The sequence below is a fragment of the Carassius auratus genome, chromosome 24 (assembly GCF_003368295.1).
Source record: "Carassius auratus strain Wakin chromosome 24, ASM336829v1, whole genome shotgun sequence".
Lineage (NCBI taxonomy): Eukaryota > Metazoa > Chordata > Actinopteri > Cypriniformes > Cyprinidae > Carassius > Carassius auratus.
The window spans coordinates 10,925,177-10,952,791 of record NC_039266.1 but is presented as its reverse complement, the minus strand read 5'-3'; the positions used below and the strand labels follow the sequence as shown (position 1 = coordinate 10,952,791).

Genomic DNA, 27,615 nt, shown 5'->3' with positions numbered 1-27,615 from the left:
ATATATATATATATATATATATATATAAACTATAACAATTTATGTATGCTAGAATTTTGAATTAGCTTTGATTTCTTATCTTGTTTCATGTTAAGTCAATAGGCTACTGTAAAAAACAACATTTTATTATTTAGTGGTGGTGCAAGATTATTAATTCCTCTAGACTAGAGCATCCTCTGCAGTGCATCCTTCAGTAACTCACCACAAGGTCGTGCATCATTGCTGTCCTCGTTATCGCTTCACGGAGCAAAGAGCAGACCCCTCACTTACACTTTCACACTGCAGTGGGCGACTGGCAACACGAACAACCTCGAACCGAAAGACTTAATACCTTTGTCTTTGGCAGGATCGTACACATCACAGGGTTCACTACACGGGTGAACGCTGCCTCCATGTCTCCACTGGCGCTGAAGCTTGTTTAGAATTTGAACCCATGAAAATCCGAAAATAAAAGACTTCAAATGGACATCAGATTACCGAAGCAGCGAATATGTCAAGGTTCTTAACAAAGGACTTGCACAATTATAATTATGCCTATACAATTTTAAATATTTAAGAAAATATAAAAGCCTAAAGGCCATTGATCTATATAAATGACTATAAATATTACAGATCAGTGCTAAAGGTCCTAATAGCGATTGACATTTAACACGTCATGAACAAACAGCAGTTCTTAAAAATCGCGAAGCCAACTTCCGTGTTCGTGTTAAAATATTTATAATAAATGCCCGCAGAAAATGAACTAACGTTCGAAAGGGAATACAAATAAGATCGTGACCGAGAAACGAGCCCAGAACGTTTGATATTCACTGACAATTATGCATTCATGTATTATCGCCCCCTGCTGTCTTACTTGTGCATAAAGTACACATTAAAGAGCAGCTGTTAAACATATGGCAGCCCATTCTTTGTTTATTGTTTCCTCTTCTGGTGTCAATCACATTATACTTTTTCAATTGAGGTTGTTTGGTTGTGCATTGTCTCCAACCCACAGCTTTGTCCAATCCACAACCTTGATTACTAAATCAGAATGCCAGACCACTTTGGGCCTATTTGAATTTATACTGATTCAGAAGCAGTTTGCAGGAAATTAATTTGTCAACTTCATTTTAATTCTCTTTGGTAGGGGATGGTTTGTCATAGCTATTTTCTTCAACTGTCTTCTCTGGCGTGCCTCCTTCACCACAAACAAATATCAGTTGTGGCATCGCGTTTTCAACCACTGCCATGCCCAAGAAACGGAAGAAACCTTGAAATAATTAAGGCATATACGCTTGAGGCTTTTAAATGAGAAGGCTATACCCACAAACCTTGGTGTGCACCAGATTGCAAGCTGTTCTGCGCAGATTCAGTGAAAACGGACAACACAAAGTTTTCCTCCCGCCTCTTTATGCTATTTGAGTCTGTCCATGATTTTATCCATTTTTATTTATTGTTTAAATTGTAGGCTATTTAATAGAAAAGCATTCAAAGTTAATCTGCTTTTAAATCTGGTAGGCCTTTTTGGGCCTCTTGAAACGCAACGCATATTCACACCCCTTTAATAAAGCCAATATTAAACTTAACTGTCAAACGAATATATATCCTAATGTAGCCTACTTATGAAACATGTAACCAATGCTCCATAAAGTTTCTGCCTTCTTACAGCTAATTTTGTTTTCTTAAAATGTAAAGAAGGCGTTCAGCTCTCTCTCTCTCTTTTTTTTTTTTTTTTTTTTTTGTTCAACGACAGCTGTCATTTTATATTTGGATGTTTTTTAGTTGTTTGAAAACATTGCTTTCTACCATGTTTAGTTTTATTTGTTTTTAAACTAACTTATGAATTTGTATTAACTTATAATATTAAACAAATATTTAAATTAAATTGCCAAACGTTTTAATTATTTTTTTTAAGTTTGATTTGTATTTTTTTATTAACATATTTAAAATATTAATTTACCTTATATAAACATTCTTGTAAGGTGAATAACTTAACTGCACACAATAAGCATTGAATGAGTATATTTAATTAGAAATGGGAAATTAATTCGAACAACAAAAGAAGAGTTCATAAACAAATGGCTTATCTTTGCCGAGTTGTTCATTTGTCGTAATCCACCATCTGTACTCAAGTAAACAAGGGTGCGCGCTCCTCTCCGCCCGAGCTGGAACCCAAACATCCCAAATCTACATCTTCTTTAGTGTGTTCTAGCCTATAGCACAAGGAAAAGCTGGTTTTATTCAACCCCGTCATCCATTGTGCCCCTGGGCGTCAATGGTCCACTTCAGCTCTCATTCATCACTGTGGAACATGGGTACGAATCCCCCAGAGCTGATGTTTAAAGTGGCAGGGTCTGTTTTCTCAGTGGGATGGAGCCGTTGGCTTGGTCAGCACTTGTGGTCCTCTTGTGGGTCACTAATGTGTTCATGCCTCACCTATAAATGTCTGTGTCTCACTAATCCTGACGCGGTCCATCTCAGAAAACATCACTCGCATGTGATCAGTCAGACTTTGTTAGCAGGCTACACACACACAGGCATCCATGCTATCACCTGAGATTTTCTCACATCTTCTGTCCTAACAAGAACGCATTAAGCTACGGAAACAGTCAGGTTTTTCTCTATGAAACAGACCACAAAGCACAAAATGTAATCTTATAATGCATAACGATATCCAAGTAGACTATTTTACAAATTGCTGTGGATTTAGAGAAGCATGCCGCATTTTGTTGATAAGCTAATGTGTCGTTGTGTTTCGAATACTATCTTCATAAGTTTCTAATGACTATATGCATGAACATAGGCTATATGTTTTGGAGTATTTTGGAATATTTAATTAGTGGTTTGTTTCGTTGTCTTCTTTCTATTCGGTTTCCTGTTTGAATACAGTCACGAAATGTGTCATACAGGCGTTGTTTATCCTGTGTGAAACTTGCAGTCATTGTTCTTTGCACGAGTGAAAAGTCGCCGAATTTGCAGTTTGAAGGTGTAAAGCGTAGGATACTTGTGAAAACCCTTACAGGACTTTTATACAGCGAATCAAAGTTAGAAAAGTATGATATGGGAACTTAATAGTCGGCACTCGGCACACAAACAGAGGATTTTAACAAAAACTGTTCAATTGATTCGTGATTAAGTTCCAGCAATCATAATGACTTCTCAATAGAAGTAGCCTATAATTGCACTTATTACTTTCTGATGTCTAATACATGTGCCGACCAGAATGTTTGAGAATTAAAAAAAAAATGAAAAATAAAAAGTAAAAAAAAAATTATAATGGCATACGATACAGTCATAGATAGGCCTACATAATTTTTTTTTTTTTTTTTTTTTTTTTTGCCGTATTGATTCTTGACTGAACTCATATGAATACAATCAATCGTTTGGAAATGCAGCTGTCAATCAAAAAGTCACGCCTCCTGTTCACCTGTTCACTGCGACAACAGACAAAGAAATCATTCGAACTAGTGACGAGAGACATTCAGATTGTTACGATGTTTCTTTTATGTCGGTTTGTATTTTGTTTCATTTTGTCACTCATTTTTGCTGTCAGACCTGTCAAGGGAAACTCAGGATATGGTATGTAGCAACTCTGAAACAGCACGTCACAAATAAGGCCTATATAAATAAATATAAATAATTTCGGTAAACATTAAGATTTGTGTATAATATCAGGAAACTTTTTACAGCTGTTCAGTGGTACTTTGGATTCAGGAACTATAGCTCACTGGACTTCCTCCAATGTCAGGAAACTGAGCTTCCCTTATGTTCCAAGCTGTGTTTCAGTGAAGGGTAAGAGCTTATTTTTCTACTACATTTTTATCTGCATCACAAATGAAATTACACTGTAAAATGTTTTTTTTTTAGGTAACCTAAAACTGTGAATAATAAAACTAAAAAATATTGTACATTTAAATAATATACAAATAGATTTTTACTCAAGTCAAAAAATATGATTTTAAGTATTTGTACTTTTCACAAAAAAAAAAAAAAAAATGGAAGTGCAGACAATATAACAGCTCAATACAATTATTCAGATTTTATATTTAAATTAAACAAAGATCATTATAAACTATAAAATAAAACAGAAATATTAAAAAGAAAACAAAAACCTACAATCTAAAAATCTAAAATGCTTACATGCTTTTAAAATACAATAAATTATTAATTTATTACATTTAAAGATGGAAGTAAAATGTTCTGTTTAATGGGCATTCATTATACATGCAACAATAAATTTATTCCCTTGCATATTGTGAACATGATTTCTTAAAATGTTATTTGTTAAGTCATGCGTCTGTAAAGTCAAGAATACTATGATCTTTTTATTTTTAAATAACAGTGAAAGAATTTAAGGCAAAACTATAATCAGAAGTAAACAATCACTGTGGTGTTGTATTCCTCTCTCTTTAACTAGTTTAACACAAAATATATTCCAAATAGTTTTATTTTCACAATATAGTTTCGACCATCCGAGAAAAAAAAAAATATTCTCAGGACAATGTTAACAATGCATGTCAGCATGAGTTTACCATACAGATTTATGCATACTTTTTGATTATGCATTTGTGAGTTTAACTGCTCACTCATTGATTCAAGACCTGCAGATAAGTTTCTGTGTTTGAATGTTTTGTATTGGGAAGAAGGTCTGGTTTTTATTTGCCTACAGATGCTTCTCCTCTGAGTATGTCCCTTCTGGGAATGAGACGGGCTGCTTGGCAGTGCACAGCAGCAGAGGGCCTTCTGTTCATGATGCCACTGTTGCTGCTTTGACTGACAGGGTGCAGATTGGGAAGCCCCTCCTCCTGGAAGTCTCAGGTTGTTGTCAGCCTTGCCATAGCAAGCCTTGTGTAATGTAACTTGATTTTAATTTGATTGGGTTTCTAATTAAATGTATTCAATTGAATTGGACATTAAAGGCGCTTATGAAAAACAAATGGAAATATAAATATAATGCAATATATTAAATAATACATTTTCATATAATTACAAAATTTACTTAGATTTTTAAGTATTCTGCAATATATGCATGGATCATGTTTGGCTATTGATACACATATAATTATATAGCAATAAAGAACCCAACTTTTATCTCACTTTTGCATAGTCACACATTTCTTATATGAAAATATGTATAGTAGTATAGAGGATTTTTATTTTTTAACTGAAAACAAATTTACATTTCTTATTAAAGTCTTGACAACAGTGTGTGTGTGTGTGTGTGTGTGTGTGTGTATATTCCTCATAATTGTGTACATATATTGTACATAGATATTAAATCTATTAATACACACAGTACCATTTTAAAACCATGTGTACGTCTAAAGTGTATTATTGAATATAAAATTACATACATTACTATAAGTCAATATATTGCAAAATGTTTCATTATATTGTATATAATTTTATTTAATATTTTAATATATAAAAACAATACTTTATTCTTAAATTTTCGATATACATACATTTTTTTGATTGTTAATATATGAGGAATATACATTTTACAATATCCTTTTCTCAAAACATTATCTATGGATAAGCAATGCAATGTGATCCCTTGTATATGTTCTTGTTCCAGGCATACTAAATCAGAGCAAAGAAAACTTTTCTATGGATCTCATAACATTTCGAGGGAACTCTGGTCCTCAGGGTCTGCATAATATATCTGTTATGGCCGACGGATACTTCACCTGTTACATTGATGTGATATTACATGCTGCTGGAGTGTACTGTTTAAGTATGTTTAGCTGCAAAACAACAAATATACAGGAAGAATAAAACAGCTTTTGTGACCACCATATGTCTTTGTATTTTTAGATGTGACCGTGACGAACAGTATCTACACTCATTCTGCTGGCTGGAAGATTAGAGCATGTCCCTTTGGGACTGAGTACTTGAATCTCATGTTGTCCAAGAGATATCAGGATATCCCATCTTGTGCCCCGCTGCCCACAGATGCAGAGGACAAGCAGCAGGGTAAAGCCTCAACAGAATCCATAGACAGTCACAGGAAAGGTGTGAGGTCCCATGCAGTCATAAAGAAAAGCTGCTCAGCTGTACAAACTCACTGTATCATCGCTTTTATACTTTTCCGCTCTGTATGTGTGCTGTGTTTTCCAGCTGTTTGGATCTTTTCTGACAAACGGGCATATGCATCAGAAACCGACATTCAATTCGTAGCAGTAACAGAAGAGCCCGATCCTCTAGACTTTCATTGGAGATTTGGGGATGGAGCAGAAATAAAAACAACATCCAGAATCTACAAAAAGAGATATCGCTTACCAGACATGTACTTTTTCATACCTACCATTCAAAAACTTCATATAGATGAAATATAATGTTTTACTGAATCAATACTTTACCTATCAAGATTTAATTTATTTATCATTTAGTTACAATTATAATCTAAATTTGACTGTGATTTTAGAGTTTTATATTTCGAGACATGTCTATTTATTTCTTTATTTTCCTGTCTGTATTTGCAGATACAGTGTCACTGTCAGCGTGTCTAATGGTCTCACATCCATCAGCTCAGATGTTTATCCGCTGGTGATTCAGAGAGCTGTGCAGCCCAACAGGCTTCTGTATAGTCCCTCAGTTTTATCGCACAGCTCTGTGAACTTCACCTGCCGGATCAGCGCAGGGACTGATGTCTCGTACGTCTGGAATTTTGGCGATGGAACAGAACGAGACGGATCAAGCACTGAGCATCATGTCTACAACAGGTAAAACATGCATTCTCCTGGCTGCATTGTTTACTAATTATTTATCTTTATTTGTTTTTATTATAATTTTTTATATATACATTTGTAAGTAATTTCCACCAAAATCTTGTCCTCAGTCATAAGTGTTGATCACTTATGAATCTGATTGTTTATTTATTTTTTTATTTTTGTTACATTTTCTTTATTTATTGTACATAATTTGTATTTATTTTTTCTATAGAACTGGAGAATACATAGTAGAAGTTATTATTTCCAACCTGGTGAGCTCAGCCTCTTTAACAGGACACATCTTTGTCGTTGAAGAATTATGTCAGCCTCCTCCCGTGAAAAATATGGGCCCAAATAAAATACAGGTACAAGTTGTCTACATCGCTACAACTACACTCTGGAGACACCTTTAACAAAAAATTATCTATGTACTGTATATAAGTCACTTTTGCTTGCATACTTTCAGGTGTGGCGGTATCAAACTATCCATCTTGCTGTAACGTTTGAGGCACAGATTCAGTGCAATGTTTCCAGAGGCCTGCTGTATAGATGGACTATATATGATATGAGCGGACGGCAACTGCTCTACCCACACATAGACAGGGGACAGCAGTATATTGATCTTCCAAAATACCTCTTTCATTATGGAACATATAAAGCTATAGCAAAGGTAATGTCTTTTTGTCACTTCACTGTTTTGAGTGCTCTGTCAGATAATCTAAAAAGTACCTGATATGGTAACATTTCAATATCTGTTGTAATTGAAATATATTCAAATATTTATATTTATACTCACTTTTCTGTGCTGTAAGTTTGGGGTTGTTTGCAAGTGCTGCATTTATTTGAATAAAAATAGTAAGAAATGTTATTGCAATTTAAAATGACAGCTTTCTATTTTTAATATGTTTTAAAAAATGCTATATCTTTTTTTTTGTGATGTGCAGTGATATTCTAAATATTCAGCATCAGCATGTGGTTTCTACACACACACACACACACACACACACACACATATACATATATATATATATATATATATATATAAGATTAATATAAAGAAATTAATATTTTTATTGAATCCTAAAATATATAATTATTGGATATTTATTTATGTTTTGATCAATTTAATGCAATCTTTGCTGAATAAAAATATTAATTTCATTAAAATCTTACTGACTCACTAACAACTACAGTATATATCCAAATGTATTCCAAAATATATTCTTATGTTATTAAATAATAACCTTAGGTTGCACCACAACATGAATTTCAAGAGTCAGATCAGATAGCTGGTTAAGATATCTGCTTACTTACATTTTCAGCCTAACTGCTCTACATTTTAATAGACATATTTACTTGAGGAAATTCTAACACAAGTTTTGTTTAAGGTCCAAGTAAGCGGTAGTGTGGTGTACAGCAACTACAGTGTCTTAATTGAAGTGGTTCCCAGTCGTCCTGTCAGTGTCATCAGCGAAGCCACAAATATTTTCCTCAATCGTCAGAGCCGCACCATCGTCACTCTTGATGGACGAAAATCACATGACCCAGATTACCCTAATAATACTATAAGGTACAACAGTGTTTGTTCATTGATCCATTCCTGTCATTTTGACTTAAATCACATCTGTTTTCTTGTTTCTGTTTTAGTTACAGCTGGTCGTGCAAGCCAGTGAACACAGAAGAGAGCAGCTGTTTCAACAGGAACATCGTGACCACTTCAGCAGTACTGACATTTCCCGCTCTTTCCTTGAAACCTGATTTTGATCTGCTAAAATTTACTCTGACCGTGTACAGTGGCCATCAATCTTCCTCATCTGAGATGTTCATCACTGTAACATCAAAACCTGTCAGGTGGGATTTAAGTAGATAACTAAAATGACATGGTTTTAAAAAATACACATGCAATAGACACAATATAGTGGCGCAAAGTATATCATATATCACATGTTTAATAAAAAAATATATTTTTTATTCTCTGCAGCAACATTCAGATGTCTTGTGAACATTTCCATGAAAATTCAGTGAACTGGAATGAGCAGTTTTCTGTTTCTGCTCTCTGTGATGCTTGTGGTGTTAATGCAAAAGATGTGAGATATTATTGGAAACTTTACCTGGTTAATTCCTCAAGCAAAGCTGTACCAGAAAGTAAGTACACAGCCATGCAGAAATACACCTTTATTGGCACTGATGGTTCCATTTAGAACATTAAACATCCATAAAACCTAAAACCTTTAACTGATCTTATAAGGGAAAACATTATCTTTTCTTTTCTGCAATCACCCTGAAAACACCCTTTGGGACCCTTTATTTTTCAGAAAGTAAACATCTAATATTTAACAAGTCAGTTGTTAAGTTTGTGCTTTTGGATCAATGAGAAATGGATTGCTCTTGCTCTTTCTCTCAGTTCCCTTCTGCAGCAGTATGGATCTCGGTTTGCCCTCCAAAATGGAGGAGAGCTTACATTTCTCCCAGCCTGCTGTGACACCCTACACTCCAGCCCATTTTACTGAGCTTTCCGTTCCAGTATCTCTGGCTCCTTATCTTTTATCTGATGATATTACAGCCCAGGTTACACAAGATACTCAGACTTCAGTAATACATAGAAAACACCATGATATTAGTGCAGACACTCTGATTGAAAACCCCAGCACAAACACAAACCACCATGCAGCATCTCCGACTATCATATCTTCACACCTCCCCTTCCTTCCATCCTTCCCCGGGGAAACAGAGTCCTCCGGGAGTCAGTGGCAGTATCAGGGGTCTTTCCCAACCTCAGATAAGGTTTCACTGACAGATATGACCTCAGGTAAGATACTGTGGTGAGAGTGAATTAAAGTCAGAATCATGTGAATTAATATAAAAATTTTAAAACTCAAATAGGACTAACTATAATAATAAAGCTTTTGTCTTTATGTTTTAAAACAATTTTAGCTCTGTACAGCATTGATGGTTAATGTTTTCGATTAAAATATGAGTTTAGACGCCCCCTGGTGGTTGCTGTTTCTAGACAAAATGGGAAAAACAGTTGAAGGGCAAAATGCAAATTGTGGAGGAAAATATATTTTAGATAATATATCTATCTCAATGAGAGCATTATGTCAGCTTATTAGTAATAATAATAATACTAATAATAATTTTAGTCAGTTATAATCTTGCAGCTCCCGGACTGCAATAAAATAAAATAAAAGCAAAACATAAAATTAAGGAATATTTAAAATTAATTTTAACTCCAACATTATTTTCGTATCTTTGATACACCACCAGAATGGTTTTTGTTTATATTTTGAATAAAAAATTTATTGAATTTAATTAAAAACAAATTCTTTAATTTTAAAGTAAAATCTTTGTTGTGTAACTAGTTGTTTTAAATATGTCAGTATAGTTTTTATAAGTTTTAGTTTAAGTTATTTGTAGTTAAATTAGAAATGCTGCTTTGGTAACTAGCTGAAATAAAATAAGTTTAAAGCAACTGAAATAAAATCTAATAATAACAAATAAAATACTGACTTTGTGAGCTACATTTGCAGATTTTCATCCTGAGGACATGATTTACACAGACGTTTATCAGGAGTCGATATCAGGCGATCATCTCTCCCTGCCAGGTATTTCACATTCAAGTAAACACACCTCCTGAATATATATTCTGAAATGAAGAATTTTATTATTACAAACAAACAGTATACTGAATAACCACGTCGCTCATTACATTTCTGGTGCTGTTTATAGAGTATGATTACTATAATTTTGGAATTGAAGAGGCTGATCCTGGTGTCCCAGTTGGCAGACCTATTGGTACATCTTTTTATGTTCTCCATAAAAAAACAATAATGATCTTATTACTAATGTTGTAGTGGATTTAACTGTGTCTTGTGTGTGTGTGTGTGCAAGGGACCAATTCATTGGGCTTTAGTTGGAACGTATCATTCCCTCACTCTTATGAGGATGAGGGTGATAATCTGGTGGACCCCAGCCTGCATGACCCGGCGCTGTTTGAGAAGACCCTGCTAGATCTGCACAGACAGCTCATCCATCCCTCTGTGTTTGAGTCTTACTCTCTCACAGGTACATCTCACCAGACTGAATTACATAAACATTCCTAATCACTCATTTTACATACAGACTGTAAAAAACCCTTTGGTTGCCGTCTCTTTCCATTTAGGATTATCCTCTCCGGTTGTCACATTTAAACCCTTCATGCTTAAACCAAAGAGTCTTTATTTGCTTGAAGTGTCTGCAAGTGAGTTTTGGAAATGCTAAAAACTAATTCAATTCACAAATGAAAATTACCAACAAATAAATAAGGCATGAAGTTTTTTGTGTTCTTAATGTTAATTGCACTTTTCTCCTCCTTGTCAGTTTCCGAGGAGCGGCTGCAAGGGAAAAGCCAGCTGTTCTTCCGAACTCAAGCTGTTCCTGAAGGAATGAGCTGCCAAGTGCAGCCCAGCACAGGCTATGAAATTCACACATACTTCAGCATCTTCTGCTCCTCTGGAAGAGAGGTCTACATTTTGCCTTATGCTCATTTCATTCATATTTTCCATGTTCTTTGATCTGATCTTGATGTAATTGTGTTTCCGTGTTCAGGATCTCTTGTATGAATACAGTTTCAGAGTGGGCAACAGTCCCAGGACACTCCTTTACGAAGGCAGGGATTTCCAACATTACTTTAGTCTTCCCAGTGGAGATCCTAATGATGATTACAAAGGTACAACGATTTAACAATGAAGCAGACTTGATTGTGATCTCACACGAACAAGCTATCTTATCACAGAAATCCTCTTTTTTTTTTTTTTCCCCAGTCACGATCTTTATAGAAATAAAGAACAGATTTGGAGCGACGACCGAACCATGTTCTGTGAAAGTGACTGTTCTTCCAAGCTTTCAGAGAAACTCATCCTCTCGGCTCACTCCTGATCAAGAACTGTGCGGACACGATGGAATAAAGCAGGAAATAAATTCTCACGTCTTTGTCTGATGTGTTTAATGGACTTTTATTCTTTTTTTTCCAGGTACATGTATGGAGTGGGTAACCTAACGGGTCTGAGTAAGATCGGAAGCAGCAGAGACATTATCAACTACATCTCTCTTTTGACAGCGGCGCTGAACCGCTTGAGTCTGGACACAGATTCTTCTGTCGAGCTTCTGACGCTCACACGCACTTCCATCATTACAGCGGTCTGTCAGCTGCGCAGCACTGAGCAGGTCTTAAACAGACAACGCCACTGTGTTTTACATTTGTTATGAAAACAATATTTAAAAAGACTTTTAACCATGTATTATTTTAGCATATTTGATATTTATTATTTTTGTTAATATTTTGAATCAGGATTTTTAATTTTGTTTTTACTTTTTCAACTTTTTAGTTATTATTTTGTGTGATTTTGTCTTTTTTTTTTTTTTTTTTTTTTTTTAAAGCTTATTTAGTACTAATTTAGTACAAGTTAAACTAAACAAAAATGAGAAATGTTGTCTTGGCAGCTAGCTGACAGTGAAGTGTTTTACATATATAAAATAATATATATTATAATTTTTTTTAGTTAGTTTATTTTATGAGTTTATGATTTACATTTTTTTTTTACGGTTTTAGTAACTGTAATAACTCATAGTAATTTTTTTATTGTTTATTTTTTAGGGAATTTTATATGAAATAATTTACAGGCTTACCGATCTGATAAGAGTCTCCAGTCAAGTAAGTATAACCCAGAATATTATGGAATATTTTATGTATATAAAAAAAACTTACATTTAATTTCAATTTCATCTTATATCTGATTTAGGTGACATTTTACAGTGCCAAACAAGTAATTCAGCATGTTGAGGACATCTCATCCCTCTCACGTGAGTCCAAGCCTCCAGCAGGTCATATTGTGGACACTGGGATGGTGCAAGCACTGGTAACTCTCCTGTCTGCTGTGCTGGAGGCTCCAGTGCTCTCCTCCAGACCAGGACACCAGCTCACAAACAAAGTGCTCTACACCATCACTGATTTAGTACTGGTAAGAGAAGCATCTCTTATGTTAGTTTACAAAATCACATGACATTAACATGCCCTGCTGATATCTTTTCTGTTAGAGAAGTTAAAATCAGCAGAAAAGTTTTATTAAAGAAGTCCTTCAGATTGTCCAGGTCACAATGCATCTCGTGATCAGTTCATTTCTGCATTATATTTGCTGAATAAAATTCAATGCAATTTTTGGATGCGGATTTCAAAAATAGTATTGTATTCTAGCATCATTTTTTCTATTCACCAACCATTTGTAAGTTGAAGAAGTCTTGTATTATTCCTTAATCGCCAGAAAAGCTGATTCATATCTTCCACGGAGCCAGGTTACAACTATTTGTTTAATTCCTAACCCAGTTTTTATGAATGATTCTGAAGACATTATTTTATGCCTGCTTCTGATTAAAATGTCAGAATTATGGCCAGTGACAGAAGAAAATGCAAACATGAACCAGACATTTTCTGCTACATCTGTGGGTACCATACAAGCAAAAAGTGACAGAATATTACACATTTAGTGAGAAAAAGCTTATTCGTGAACCCGTTCTTTCATTAAATCGAATATTTCAACATATTTCTACTCCTTTTCAAATTTTAAGTTCAGTGATACATTTCAAATACTCCTTTATGACATTTAAATCAACTTTTGTTAATGTATTTTAGTCTTTATTTGAGATATTGCAGTCTTATTTTGATATAAACAGATGCCTCCTGACATTCTGTGCTATTAAACGTGTACATTTTGATCGTAGGAGTGTTTGCTGTCCAGCAGTGTCTGGCAGTACAACGTGAACACCACGTTCATGGAAGTGTTAGCCTGGAAGGATGAGCGGTCTCATTCTGCGGTGAAAACATTTGGCCTCACTGCGTTCCACTTCACTGACTTTCTGGAGATGCAATTTCAGCAATGGAGCAGAAACAGCCAGCACAAGCCCTGCGTCATCACCTGGCTCACAGTGTACAGGCAGAGCCCATACCGCTGGTCCAGACACGTGCAGGTACACTAGAAATGCATGGCTGAGTTTGAAAAAACATGTGGAGCAAATTACATTCTAATTTAATGCAACATTACAGCTCAGTGGAGAGACGGCAGAAATTCGGCTCTACAACTGCACCACCAGGAAGGAAATCAGAGTCCGACATCTATCCACACCAGTTACGATTGAATTTCAGAGGAAAGAGGAGACCAATGTAGATACTTTCTACTGCTTGATCGCTTTTGATGTTGAGTTGTTTTCCTCTACTTGTTTACTCTGATTTGTGTTTATCTTTGCTCCAGCAGAGTCCACACACACGGTTCACTCTTCTGCGCGGTCAGGTCAACTCTCATCAGTTCAACATCACGTCACCGAGCCTTCAGAGAGCACTTCAGGTCACTGTGCAGTTTAACAGGCCGGCTGAACGCCCCTTTCCCATTCTGTTGCTGCTCAGGTGGACACCGCTGCATTTCTGGGATGCTCTTCAGTGTTTTAGACATCCTGAATATTAACTATAACATCTTTTTACAGGATGTATGAGCAGCCAACACCTAATCTATACAACAAACAGAACCTATATCTCTGGAAAGGACAGACGGCTCGCATCTTCCTCCCTCAATCCTATTTACATGGTTTGGTGAAATATTTTAGTCCATGCATTGTTTCCCCATACATTCAAATATTTTACAAAAATGAAAAATAAAACATGATATAAAATAATAAATAATATACACACTAACACACACACACACACACACACACACACACACACACACACACACACACACACATATATATATATATATATATATATATATATATATATATATATATATATATATATTACACAAAACATACATACACACATAATATATCTATATATATATATATATATATATATATATATATATATATATAATATACACACACACACACATACTGTATATATGCACAGAATCATTTTTAATATATAATACTAACATAATGATAGATATAAAATAAAGATAGATATTAATATAAATGTGTCTAAAATATATAATATATATTTTATATTAATTAACATTTTAATTTATAGTATTAGTGCATTATATTAAATAAATATAAATATATATAATTTAATTATATATATAAACATCTTTTTTATATTCTTATATTATAATAATGATAGATATAAAGATAGCGATATTTATATGAATTTATATAATATATAAAATATAGTTTATATTCATTAACATAACATATTTTAATTTATAGTGTTAATAGAATATATTATTTAAATACATATAATTGAATTATTTATAAATATACTTTTTATTTTTTTATCATGAAGTATGAACCTCATTAATTCTTTTATCAACATCATCATAATTTTTAAGATTTTATATTTTGGTCCTCACTATTATCTAATAATTATACATAATTTTACATATAAACCAAAAGCTGAAGCGTTATCTTATTTTACCATAATTAATTCTTTCTTTTTCTTTTTTTTTATATAATATGCGTCAGTTCCATGGCTAAATTTAATCTGTACAAAATATACCAAAATAACAGTTACTTAAGATAAAATTTCTTTGGACCTTTATGCACAACCTAAAATTAATGTAATTGTTTAACATACTTCATATTCAGATGATTTTTTTTCTTCTATATATTTATCATGTTATTTTTACACATTGTTTAACTTATTAAGTTACATTTTGTTTAAAATTGTGTTTAAAAATGGTTCAATTGATGCTAATGAATTTGACCTCTTTATCTCCAGCTGCTGGTTCTGTGTACCTGAGGCTTCTCAATGCAGACTACAGTAAAAGTCCTAGCAACAAGTACATCGCCAGAGCTGTGAACTACACACTTCGCATCGAGTCCGTGGAGTGTTTGTCCTGGGATGGTGTGAAAGAGTGGAAGCCCAGTGGCTGTTTTTCTCATGGTGGAGATTCCGCAGACCAGATCTACTGCAGGTACAGATTTACACAATAAATGCTCCACCTAGTGGTAAAACATAGTCATTTTTTTAATCTTGTATGGTTACCCCAAATGTTTTCGTAATTGCTTCAGGGTCTTACATATTCAAATTAATTCTTAATATAATCAATAATTTGCTCTGACACCATGCACTAATAAAAACCACTTTTCCTTTTTTTCAGTTGCAACCACCTGGCATCATTTGCAGTATCACATGAGAACATCATGAGCAGCTTAAACTCTGCAGATATTTCACAGTTTATCCAGTACACCTGCAATGCCTCTCTCCACATTTATCAAAGTTGAATATGGTTGCTTTCCAACGCACACTTACAGATATTTTCTTCTTTTCCTCACAGCTCTGAAACCAACTACACACTGATCATTTTTTCCCTAATATCCCTGGCTCTCTATGTGGTGGTGTTGGTCATCTGTAGGAAGGCTGATGTTTCTGTACAAAAAATGACAGACTCATTTCTGCTACCAGAAAACAATCCCTCAGACCGCTTTCTCTATGCTGTCACCATAGACACAGGATTGAGATCTAGAACTAGAATGACAGCAAAGGTATTAATCAGAGTCACAGGAAATGAGAATGAAAGTGAAATCGTTATGAGTTTCCGAATCTTTGTTTATACATTGGCAGGTCCATATAGTTCTGTATGGAGATAAAGGTGTCTCTCAAACCAGGGAACTCAGCAGCTCTGACTCCCAACTCTTTACATGCAACTCAAGGAATACCTTTATTCTCAGGTAAATGCTCATTTTGCACATTTACCATTTTTTTAACGAATGTGTTTCATATTAAACTATAATTTCTCATAATTTAATCTTTATCATTCAGTTTCCCAGAGAGTCTGGGTCGAGTATGGAAGCTGCATCTTTGGCATGATAATGGAGGTTCATCTCCCAGCTGGTATCTGAGGCATGTGGTGGTCAGAGACCTGGTGCAGGGGTCCTGCTGGTTCTTCCTGGGCCAGTGCTGGCTGGCAGTGGATGAGGGAGATGGAAGGGTGGAGAGGAGTTTAGTTGCTTCTGAAAACAGCCTGACATTTAAACAGGTGAACACTTATGTTGTTAGTGATTTACAGCTGGTTGAATATGGCTGTAGATTTGTGTCTGTGCAGTGTCTTTAAAGGGATAGTTCACCCAAAAATAAAAATTGTCATTTACTCACCCTCATGTCATTCCAAACCTGCATGCATTTCATTCTTCTGCTGGACACAGAAAATATTTTAAAAGAATGTTGAAAACATTTTCGGTTTCCATTTTCTTCCACTGTGTGTGTGTGTGTGTGTGTGTGTGTGTGTGTGTGTGTGTGTGTGTGTGTGTGTGTGTGTGTGTGTGTGTGTGTGTGTGTGTGTGTGTGTGTGTATATATATATATATATATATATATATATATATATATATATATATATATATATATATATATATATATTGGTTTGTGTGTGTGTTCTGCAGAACAGCGAAAGTCAGGTTTGGAAAACCATAAGAGAGATTTAATAACAGAATTAATTTTTTTCTAAGACAAATCTTTTTAATTTGACAACAGTGCTCAATTTTTATTTAAAATGTATTTAAATAATACTCTTTAAAAATGTTTTTAGCGATATTTGTTACAACAACATCTTTGCTTATCCATTCAGTAATGATTTTTGCCATTTTTTTGAACGTTTCACCTAACAATTGTTAAAAAATGTATACAATTGTTTCATATATTTCGTATACAATTTATTTTGACTTGTATATTTGCTTAGCACTTATTTTGTTAGAACAACATTTTGGTTTATTTATCCATTTTTACTTAAATATTGCTTAAATCTTTAAGGCAGCAATTCAACTTTTCAGAAAATTGAGCTTTGGCATCAGGAATAAATTACATTTTAAAATATATTAAAATACAACACAGCTATTATAAAATGTAATAATATTTAACAAACATTTAGTCTTATTTATATTTTATTTATATCTATATTATTATGGTATGGTATTTTGATCGTATAACTGCAGCTAGCTGTTGCCTCTTCTTCTATTTCTTCTTTATAGCCTGTTCTTAAAATATTAAGGTAAAAAAAACTTCAAGGTTTAAAGGATTTAATTTGCATTCCCCACTGGCCTGCACAATACAAAAACACAGATGATGTAGTATGTCCTGCATAATTATTTTTTTCTTTCATTATGTCTGTTGTACAATTTAACACAAACATCTTGTGTTTTTCCTTGTATGTATCTGCAAAAGTTCCTGTATTTGAAACTCACAGAATACCTGAAGGACTTCCACCCGTGGCTGTCTGTCTACAGTCGTCCGTCTTTCAGCTCTCACACACACACTCAGCGTTGGAGTGTGTGCCTGCTGCTCCTGCAGGGCTACATGTGTGTCAGCGCAGTGCTTGTAAATCTTTTGGAAGAACAGGTGTTCAACACTGAAATCAATACATGCCAACAAATCCTGTAGTGATTTTGTTGCTTTTACGTTCATTTGCACAATATTGAGACATGTCTTTGTTGTTTTCTGCTCTACATCAACGGGCAGTGTTTTGCAGAGATGGGGCTTATTGATGTTTCACCGGTTTCCATGAGAACAGGCCTGTGCAGTGCTCTGGCTGTGCTGCCGGTGGGGGGTCTGGTGTCCCTGGTGTTTCGTGTCAGTAAGGTCAGAATTCCCAGACTGCCTGAAACCTTGCTTCACAGTTAAATGTTAAATCTACTGCATGCATTCATTCAGACAATTTGTATTTATCATTTATGAAATATTTAGTTATTGTACCTATGTATTACTGTTATTTGATCTGTTTTAGACCACATTCAGTAGTGTGTCCGGAGAGCAGTATAAGGTCAAGGTGCCTGACGTCTACTCTGTCGAAGGCATGTTTTTATGCATTTTCCTCTTTTGTTATCATGTGTCAGTCTACTCATTATTCAAAACACTTTCTATTGGTTTGTCTGTTTCACAGATCACCACGATGCACTTCTGATAAATGATTGTGCACCGTATTTGTCCTGGAATACAGTTTCCCAGTGGACTCAAGGATCACAGAAAACAGAGTACAAGGTATAATGCACAGCTCATTTAAATAAGCCTGACATTGAAATGATTTCAGTAAAGACAGTGCAAATGGTGTGTTGCTCAGGATTGGGAAACCTCCGATTCAGTGTCTGTGTCAAAACTGCAAGAGGACCCTGATGCCATCTTAGAGATTGTAGAAGACCCCATGTCTGATGTCAACAGCAGATCACATGACAAATGGAAGACGTCTGATCTGAAATCACACACCTCTGCAGGTTTGTAAACTCATTTGTTAAATTGTTTTGAATTTATAGTAAGAATGATATATGGTTATGTATTTATATTTTTAAAGCAATTATAATTATTGTAATATAATTGTTTATTTAGTTAACAATAACAATATGTTTGTTTAAATTAAGTTTGTGGTCTTTAAAGAAATATTCAATTCAATTCAATTCAAGTTTATTTGTATAGCGCTTTTTACAAAACAAATCGTTACAAAGCAACTTTACAGAAAATTATGTTTCTACAATATTTAGTAGTAGCTAGTAGTTTGTGCACATTTGACAGGATTTTAGAAAAACTAAAAAATTATAATAATACAAGACGTAGTCAGCTAGACGATGAACTATCAATATTATTAAGTTATTATATGATTAAGTCACACAATTAGGAATAATTGTTAGTTCTGTTTGTTCATTCAGGGTTAGCATCATCTGGGGTCCTCTGAGGGTCAGCATCATCTCTTCTCAGGTGTTCTGGATCCAGACTGGAGCTTGTGTAAATCCTAGTTACCACGGGATGTGAATCCCGTGGCAAAACATAGAAACAAAATACAGACATCATTAGCATAGCTGCTGATCCAACAAAGTAAAATTAGTTTAACCCAAGCTAATGAATAAAAATGCACCTTTGATCAGATGCAACTACACTCACAATTAAAAAGATACATTATTCGAATGCTTGGCGAAAGAGATGTGTTTTTAATCTAGATTTAAACAAAGAGAGTGTGTCTGAACCCCGAACATTATCAGGAAGGCTATTCCAGAGTTTGGGAGCCAAATGTGAGAAGGCTCTACCTCCTTTAGTGGACTTTGCTATCCTAGGAACTACCAAAAGTCCAGCGTTTTGTGACCTTAGGGTGCGTGATGGATTGTAACGTGGTAGAAGGCTAGTTAGGTACGCTGGAGCTAAACCATTTAGGGCCTTATAGGTAAGTAATGATAATTTGTAACTGATGCGGAACTTAATAGGTAGCCAGTGCAGAGACTGTAAAATTGGGGTAATATGATCATATTTTCTTGACCTCGTAAGGACTCTAGCTGCTGCATTTTGGACGACCTGATATTATATAGATATTAACGATTATTAACAATTTCCACAAAGATATAAATATATACTTTTAAATGTTTCTTGAGCACATAGTCAGCAAATTAGAATTATTTCTGAAGGATCATGTTACACTGAAGGAATAAATTACATTTTAAAATACATTAATATAGCAAACAATATAACTGCTTTTACAGTGAGCACAAGATACTTCAGTATCACTTCAGGTTCCATTTGTTATCATCAGTTAACTTTATTACTAAAGAAAAACTAAGAATGAAAAATACTTCTAAATCATTTATACATCATCTTAAAATATAATATATATATAATAATAAATAAAATAAAACTTTGCATGTGCTCATATTTTTAATGGGCCGAAGCTAACATGAACCGACAATGAACAGTTTAATAAATAAAAAAGTAAAAATTAAATACTGTACCAATTGTATTGCTAAATCTTAGTTAATGTAACTTTTTTTTAAATTTTTTTTTTTTTTTTTACAAATGGGACCTTATTGTATAATGAGAATTATTTTAAGTAAATTAAAAACCTTACTGACCCTAAGCTCCTGGGCTGAAGAGTATGGAAAAGGATCATTTATGAACATTTTTTAAAATCTCTTTTCTCTGATCTATGTCTTTTTTCAGGCATCCAGGAGAACCGGCAGGTTTGTGGTGGTAGAATCCAAAGTCTTCGATCCTGGTGTTATTATCTGGGCTGGAGCCTCTGCTTGTCTGTTTCTCTGACGTCCTTCATCGTCACAGGAACTCTTGGAGTAAAGTGAGTGATCTTTTTGTTAGTACTATATTCTGTTGCAGCTTGAATATTACTCAGGCACAATATTTGTTTCCCAAATATATGAAAATTAGGATTTAAATTTGTTACCCTACAGGTTTGACAGAACAAAGACTCTTCTTTGGGCTCATTCTGTGTTCTTTTCTCTTGTCTGCTGTGGCTTTGTACTGCATCCAGCGATGGTAAATCAACTTGATCCCACACACAGATCCGTATATGGTTTCAGTTTAATATTTGGCCCACATTTCCTGGATCTTAAAATAAAAACAAAAAACTTACATATGCTCATTTTATTTCCTCATACAGATCCTCATAACTGCTATCGCAGTGTCTCTGCTGCTTCGAAAGAAGCCAGACTGGTTTCACAGTCTAAGTGTAAAAGAGCCTGTCACTGAATTACTGAGACACAAGCACCAAAAACTTGAGAATGTCTTTGTTAGCAAATACCAGCAGTCCCATTTTGAAAAGGTAAAATCATTTCTATCACAATGATTCATCTACATCAGAGAAGTTAAGAAACCTGAAATCAAGTTTGCATCTATTGTGCATGATGTTGATGTGCAGATGCTCGCTGGCCGTCAGAGAGCCAGGTATTTGCGTCTGGTGCAGCCACCAAATTCAAGAGAGCTGAAGTGTGTGAGAGGCCAGATGAAGAAACAGACTCTCCTTCACAAAACCGCAAGGTCTTATTATGTGATCAGCCTCAGTTCTTACTTTTTTCTTTTACACCTTTTACATTTGACTCTCAAAATGACATTTTTGCTTCAACAGGGATTTGACGTTTCACCTAATCATGCTGTTGACAGTTCTGTTCGTGACCTATGGAAAGTCTGACAATGACAACAAGTACCATTTGAATCAAGCTATTAAATCTCATTTCACAAAGTAAATACCAGACGTTCTTAAATAACACGAACCTATATTATTACTACAATTGCTAACTATATTTTCTTATAAACAGGGGTCTGCAAAATTCATTTCACTCCATCCAAAAACTTGATGATTGGTGGAACTGGACAACCACCGTTTTCCTTGAGAGATTATATGACAGTGCCATCTGCCATGAGAAAAGAGTAGAAAATGAAGTACATTCTGAATGATCTAGTTGACATCTGTTGCTATTTTAAACGAGATTTAAGTGGCTTTGCAAAGGATATTGCTTACTATGTGTTTCTTAAACAGACAGGAGATTTCAGCAGTCCTTTTTCTCTAATTGGGAGTCCAGTTATAAAAAAGATCAAGAGCACATATAACTCGTCATGCCAGGTAAATCATCAACGCTGACTGTTCTACAGTAATAAAAATAATTTCTTGTGGAGACACTTTAAATGTACAAACACACACAACACTTTTGACAGGCTAATATTTCTTTTCTCAATGCACAGATCTTGAATTTATTGGGCGAAAACAATATCAAATGCTCTGATAACCAGTCTGTGGAAAAGAGACACTCACTTTGTGGGAAACTTGGGTGTTATGAGGGCGAAAGTGTGAGTGTGAGCCTTGGAAGAACAAGGTCAGATAAACCACTGATTAATCTGATGTATCCAATATTATGTTTCTTATATTATGTGCAATATATAAAGAATGTGTTGCACTGCTAAAAATAGGTCCAAAGCAAACAAGTCAATTAAAAAGCTACTGGATACTGGCTGGGTGACTCCTTTCACCCAAATTGTGATGGTCCAGTTTATCTTGTACAATGGGCCCAGTAACCTCTTCACGGCCGTCACTATTCTAGTAGAGCAAACCTCAACAGGAGCTCTGATGCCCTCAGCAAGCACACAGTCCACTAGACTCTACCATTTCCCAGCTGCCCTTGACTACAGTGTTATGACCTGTGAGGTGAGTATCTTATCACAGTCCAGACACATGTATCATCACGCATGACAGCACAGTAGCTGAGCTGATAACATTAAAGGGATAGTTAACCCAAAGATGAAAATTCTGTCATCATTTATTCTCCCTTCTGTTCTTCAAAACTTGTATGCATTTGTTTCATCTGTTGAACACAAAAGAAGAGAAGTTCATGAATGTTGGTAACCAAAGAGTTGCTGTAGCCATTGACTTCTTTTTCAAGATTTGTATCTATATTTATTTACATATGTTTAAATGTATTAGATTGTAAATATATTTAACTTCTTTTTCCTCTCTGTCACTTTTTACTTCTAGCTTCTTTTCCTTTTATGCACCCTGCTTCATATGTATCGGCAAATATATGTTATGACTCAAAGAGAATGGCTTTACTGGAGAAATCTCTGGAGCTGGCTTGAGGTAACATTGCACTCTTTCTAGATATAGCCTACATTTTTACACTGCTATGTTTTAGTTTTAAGGAAATGTAATCTGCTTTACTGTATTTAACATTATTTGAATACATTTGTATTTATTTCTTTACATAGGTGACAGTGTTCATCTGCAGTCTTTTGCGGTTTATCTGCTCTGTGTACATCTTTATGCTAAAAACAGAGAAGATTGATTTCCTGCAGAAGGAGAACTTTGAATTACCTGTTGATCTAAGCCCCATCTTCTTTTGTGAGCAGGTAGGACAATGCAGTTTACTTCATTATGACATTACTTGTATTGGATTTTCTATCATCCCCCCGTATATATATATATATATATATATATATATAACACACTCAATCACCTAAAGGATTATTAGGAACACCATACTAATACTGTGTTTGGGCCCCTTTCGCCTTCAGAACTGCCTTAATTCTACGTGGCACTGATTCAACAAGGTGCTGAAAGTATTCTTTAGAAATGTTGGCCCATATTGATAGGAGAGCATCTTGCAGTTGATGGAGATTTGTGGGATGCACATCCAGGGCATGAAGCTCCTGTTCCACCACATCCCAAAGATGCTCTATTGGGTTGAGATCTTGTGACTGTGGGGGCCATTTTAGTAAAGTGAACTCATTGTCATGTTCAAGAAACCAGTTTGAAATGATTCGAGCTTTGTGACATGGTGCATTATCCTCCTGGAAGTAGCCATCAGAGGATGGGTATATGGTGGTCATAAAGGGATGGACATGGTCAGAAACAATGCTCAGGTAGGTCGTGGCATTTAAACTATGCCCAATTGTCACTAAGGTGCCTAAAGTGTGCCAAGAAAACATCCCCCACCCCATTACACTACCACCACCAGCCTGCATAGTGGTAACAAGGCATGATGGATTCATGCTCTCATTCTGTTTACGTCAAATTCTGACTCCATCTGAATGTCTCAACAGAAATCGAGACTCCTCAGACCAGGCAACATTTTTCCAGTCTTCAACTATCCAATTTTTGTGAGCTCGTGTAAATTGTTGCCTCTTTTTCCTATTTTTAGTGGAGATGACTGGTACCCGGTGGGGTCTTCTGCTGTTGTAGCCCATCCGCCTCAAGGTTGTGCAAGTTGTAGCTTCACAAATGCTTTGCTGCATACCTCGGTTGTAACGAGTGGTTATTTCAGTCAAAGTTGCTCTTCTATCAGCTTGAATCAGTCGGCTCATTCTCCTCTGACCTCTAACATCAACAAGGCATTTTCGCCCACAGGACTGCAGCATACTGGATGTTTTACCCTTTTCACACCATTCTGTGTATACCCTAGAAATGGTTGTGCGTGAAAATCCCAGTAACTGAGCAGATTGTGAAATACTCAGACCGGCCCGTCTGGCACCAACAACCAGGCCATGCTCAAAATTGCTTAAATCACCTTTATTTCCCATTCTGACATTTAGTTTGGAGTTCAGGAGATTTTCTTGACCAGAACTACACCCCTAAATGCATTGAAGTAACTGCCATGTGATTGGTTGATTAGATAATTGTATTAATGAGAAATTGAACAGGTGTTCCTAATAATCCTTTAGGTGAATGTGTGTGTGTGTGTGTGTGTGTGTATATATATATATATATATATATATATATATATATATATATATATATATATATATATATATATATGTGTATATGTGTGTGTGTATGTATGTATGTATATATATATATGACATGTCAATGTGTAAATTAACATTTCAGGAGTTCAAAAATGGACAAATATAAAAGTACAAATTTGTTCAGACTTCCTGCCTGCTTTCTGAATTTAAAATCATGAACGTATTTCATCAACAGCTTTCTCAATCTCTCCTTGGGGTTGTGGTAAATTTGCTTCTACTGAAATGTGTGTCTTTTCTACGGCTAAACAAAACAATGGCAGCAGCTGTGTGTACTTGGAAGCTGATCTTCTCCAACCTGCTTTGGATACTGGTAGCCTATTGATTTACATAACATCTATGTAATACAGTATGTTGAAATCAGTGCAGCCCATTAATGTTACCAAAGGGTACTTCCATTAATTTACCTATCTTTATTTCTATTTAGGCACCTGGTGTTATTGTCGCAGTGGCCCTCTCCGGTCTCCGTAACTTGATCTTTCATTCACTCCAGTTTAACAGTATCACTAAATCTGCTCTTTTGCTCTTCACTCGTTTCTTTTGCGTGAGAAACTTTGGTGACCTTTACCTCCAATCCCAAGTCCCAACAACAGTTTATTTTGGAGCTATATTCTGCACTATGATTCCATTTAATGCTACGGTATGTATTGGAATATCATAATATTAATGATTAATGAACAGTGTATTTTTGAGTGCAGCTACTGTATATCTCATATATAGTTTAAAGGGTAACTTCTATTAATGAAAAAGGGTGTATTAAAAACTATACCATCCTAGACTGGATGGCATGATTAATCTCTTTTGATTTTTTTTTCAGGTAATTGCCACCCTTACCTTTTTTGTGAAACAAAGAAAGAAAACTAAAAAAAGAAAACATTTACTGACTGTCTTTGAGCTGATGTCTTATGTCAAAGACAAGGCTTTACTCATTATTGGCAAAGCCAGTCACAAGTCAATTAACCATCGTGTCCACGCTAATGTAAGTAGTCTGTAATCATTTAGACAGATTACATATAGAAATACTCTTGACTGCATCATTTGTATTCATTTAAGGACAAATCTGCTTTTGTTTTCACAGAGGGTTTACTTAGCAGAGTTTGAGGATGTCATGGATGAACTGTTGTTTCATCTCTACACTATGTCAGACAGTCTCCACAACACCCTGCCGGCAAAAGAAAATCTATTTGAAACCCAGACTAATTTCTCTGTGCCGCTTTCTGGGCATGTTTATAGCTCAGACTCAGAGGTGATTGTTTCCCTTTTGCACAGAACTCAAGTTATTCAAGCTGTATTGTACAAGCACATATTTATGCAACTTATGCATGTATTTTGCTATATTTATACAGTATTAGTAATGTATCTGAATAATATGTCAGTATTAGTAATGATGTCTGAAGCACCAGTTTATAAAAGTGAAAAAGGTTATCTAATAAAATGTATATTATATTAAAAGAATAGTTCACCCAATATGAAAACTTGTTTGAAAATGTACTCACCCTCAAGCCAACCAAGATGTAGTTCAGTTTGTTTCTTCATCAGAATAGATTTGGAGTGATTTAGCACTACATCACTTGATCACCAATGGATCCTCTGCAGTGAATGGGTGCCATCAGGATAAGTGTCCAACCGGCTGATAAAATCATCACAATAATCCATAAGTAAACCACATGCCATATGCCAAGTCTATCTATTAATAGCTTGTGAAGTGAAAAAAATTCAAGTCATTTTAACTTTAAGCCATTGGTACTGGCCAAAGTTTCTCCAAATCTGTTCAGATAAAAAAAAAAACTGTTCTATATCTTGGATGGCCTGAAGGGGACTACATTTTCAACAAAATGTTACTTTAATGTCTATCAATTTTCTTTCATTGTATGTATAATTGCAACAATTGCATCTACATGTTTTGTTTAGAGTGTACTTTTTGATGGACTGGGTAAAAAACACTTAGGATACCTAAATATCAGCAGTGCCTCATATAAGAAAAACACTCACAGGTAGACTTGTTTTCTATGTCAAATTTTAAATACAGTAGAGTTGAGATGCAATATGAATTAATGTGAAAGTCTTTCATTTTAATGTGCTATTTGTTTTACTTAAAGATCACCACTTGAACACAGAATGTCTCAGTACTTACAAAGCAGAGGAAGAATGCAGGAGGAGAGTTTCAGAAACTCCCTCAAAGATCCGATCAGAGAGTCAGAAGGGACTGGACAGGCCAAAATTCTTTCTTCAAGCAAGCAGACCCATTGTGCTCCAGCTGAATGGAAGGACAAAGTGTACATTAAATCATCAATGCTGCCTGATCCAAGCAGGTTGGCTGATGAGCATAATTTTGCTATCAATACACAGATCATGAGTCAAAAGACGAGAAGGCACACTCTTCTAGCCTCATCAGCTTGCAAAGTGAACATGGGTCATCATACAGCACATGGCAAGCGAGCTGGAGACTCACATGTGTTTACTACATCTTCCATTGAGGGAATGGACAATTCTGTACAAGGGCAAACAATTATTCCAGGGTTCATTGAACAATGTATGTAATACAAAAATACTGTTTCATTCCAGAAGAGAATTAGATTTTCTAGCCACATTCCCTCTGGAATGGTTTTTAGAATGGTCCTCAACATTAGTTTAAAAACCTATTTGATCTGATTAAATAACCTCAAACGTGATATTTAATTAGCATGAAGTTACTGAAATATTAATAGGACATGTCTTAACATGCTTGACAAATTAGACTTTTTTTATATATAGCAGTTTCAAAATACTCATTTGGGGTATTATTTGCATTTGTGTGAAAATGTATGAGGTTGGCCCCTTCTGTTATTTTGCAACTAAAAATTAAATATTCCTTTGCCAAAAACTATTTTAATAAATAAAGCTTTTTCTCATTTGCCATACTACT

General features: G+C 35.0%; 1 protein-coding gene across 2 annotated transcripts; it reads left to right on the top strand.

Moving 5' to 3' along the window:
- The first annotated feature begins 3,399 nt into the window (after positions 1 to 3,399).
- On the top strand, positions 3,400 to 27,615 carry pkd1l1 (polycystin 1 like 1, transient receptor potential channel interacting). Of its 2 annotated transcripts, none has more exons than XM_026200988.1 (54): positions 3,400 to 3,558; positions 3,669 to 3,771; positions 4,649 to 4,797; positions 5,558 to 5,716; positions 5,797 to 5,994; positions 6,100 to 6,268; positions 6,465 to 6,704; positions 6,925 to 7,057; positions 7,159 to 7,362; positions 8,081 to 8,262; positions 8,340 to 8,543; positions 8,674 to 8,837; positions 9,097 to 9,501; positions 10,223 to 10,297; positions 10,422 to 10,487; positions 10,584 to 10,757; positions 10,855 to 10,932; positions 11,052 to 11,194; positions 11,280 to 11,400; positions 11,495 to 11,618; positions 11,705 to 11,897; positions 12,328 to 12,384; positions 12,473 to 12,691; positions 13,449 to 13,694; positions 13,771 to 13,887; positions 13,979 to 14,127; positions 14,205 to 14,305; positions 15,439 to 15,634; positions 15,821 to 15,904; positions 15,998 to 16,205; positions 16,285 to 16,391; positions 16,483 to 16,699; positions 17,880 to 18,053; positions 18,174 to 18,293; positions 18,439 to 18,505; positions 18,595 to 18,692; positions 18,772 to 18,922; positions 20,628 to 20,760; positions 20,873 to 20,957; positions 21,082 to 21,243; positions 21,340 to 21,458; positions 21,547 to 21,660; positions 21,737 to 21,860; positions 21,958 to 22,041; positions 22,161 to 22,291; positions 22,386 to 22,620; positions 22,948 to 23,049; positions 23,178 to 23,318; positions 24,889 to 25,023; positions 25,138 to 25,350; positions 25,528 to 25,689; positions 25,789 to 25,956; positions 26,622 to 26,704; positions 26,810 to 27,615. In XM_026200988.1, the coding sequence occupies exons 1-54, from the start codon at positions 3,474 to 3,476 to the stop codon at positions 27,249 to 27,251; spliced, it is 8,313 nt and encodes a 2,770-aa protein (XP_026056773.1). In that variant the 5' UTR covers positions 3,400 to 3,473; the 3' UTR covers positions 27,252 to 27,615. The 2 variants fall into 2 exon arrangements, with proteins under 2 accessions (XP_026056773.1, XP_026056772.1); XM_026200987.1 differs by having other exon boundaries at positions 13,976 to 14,127.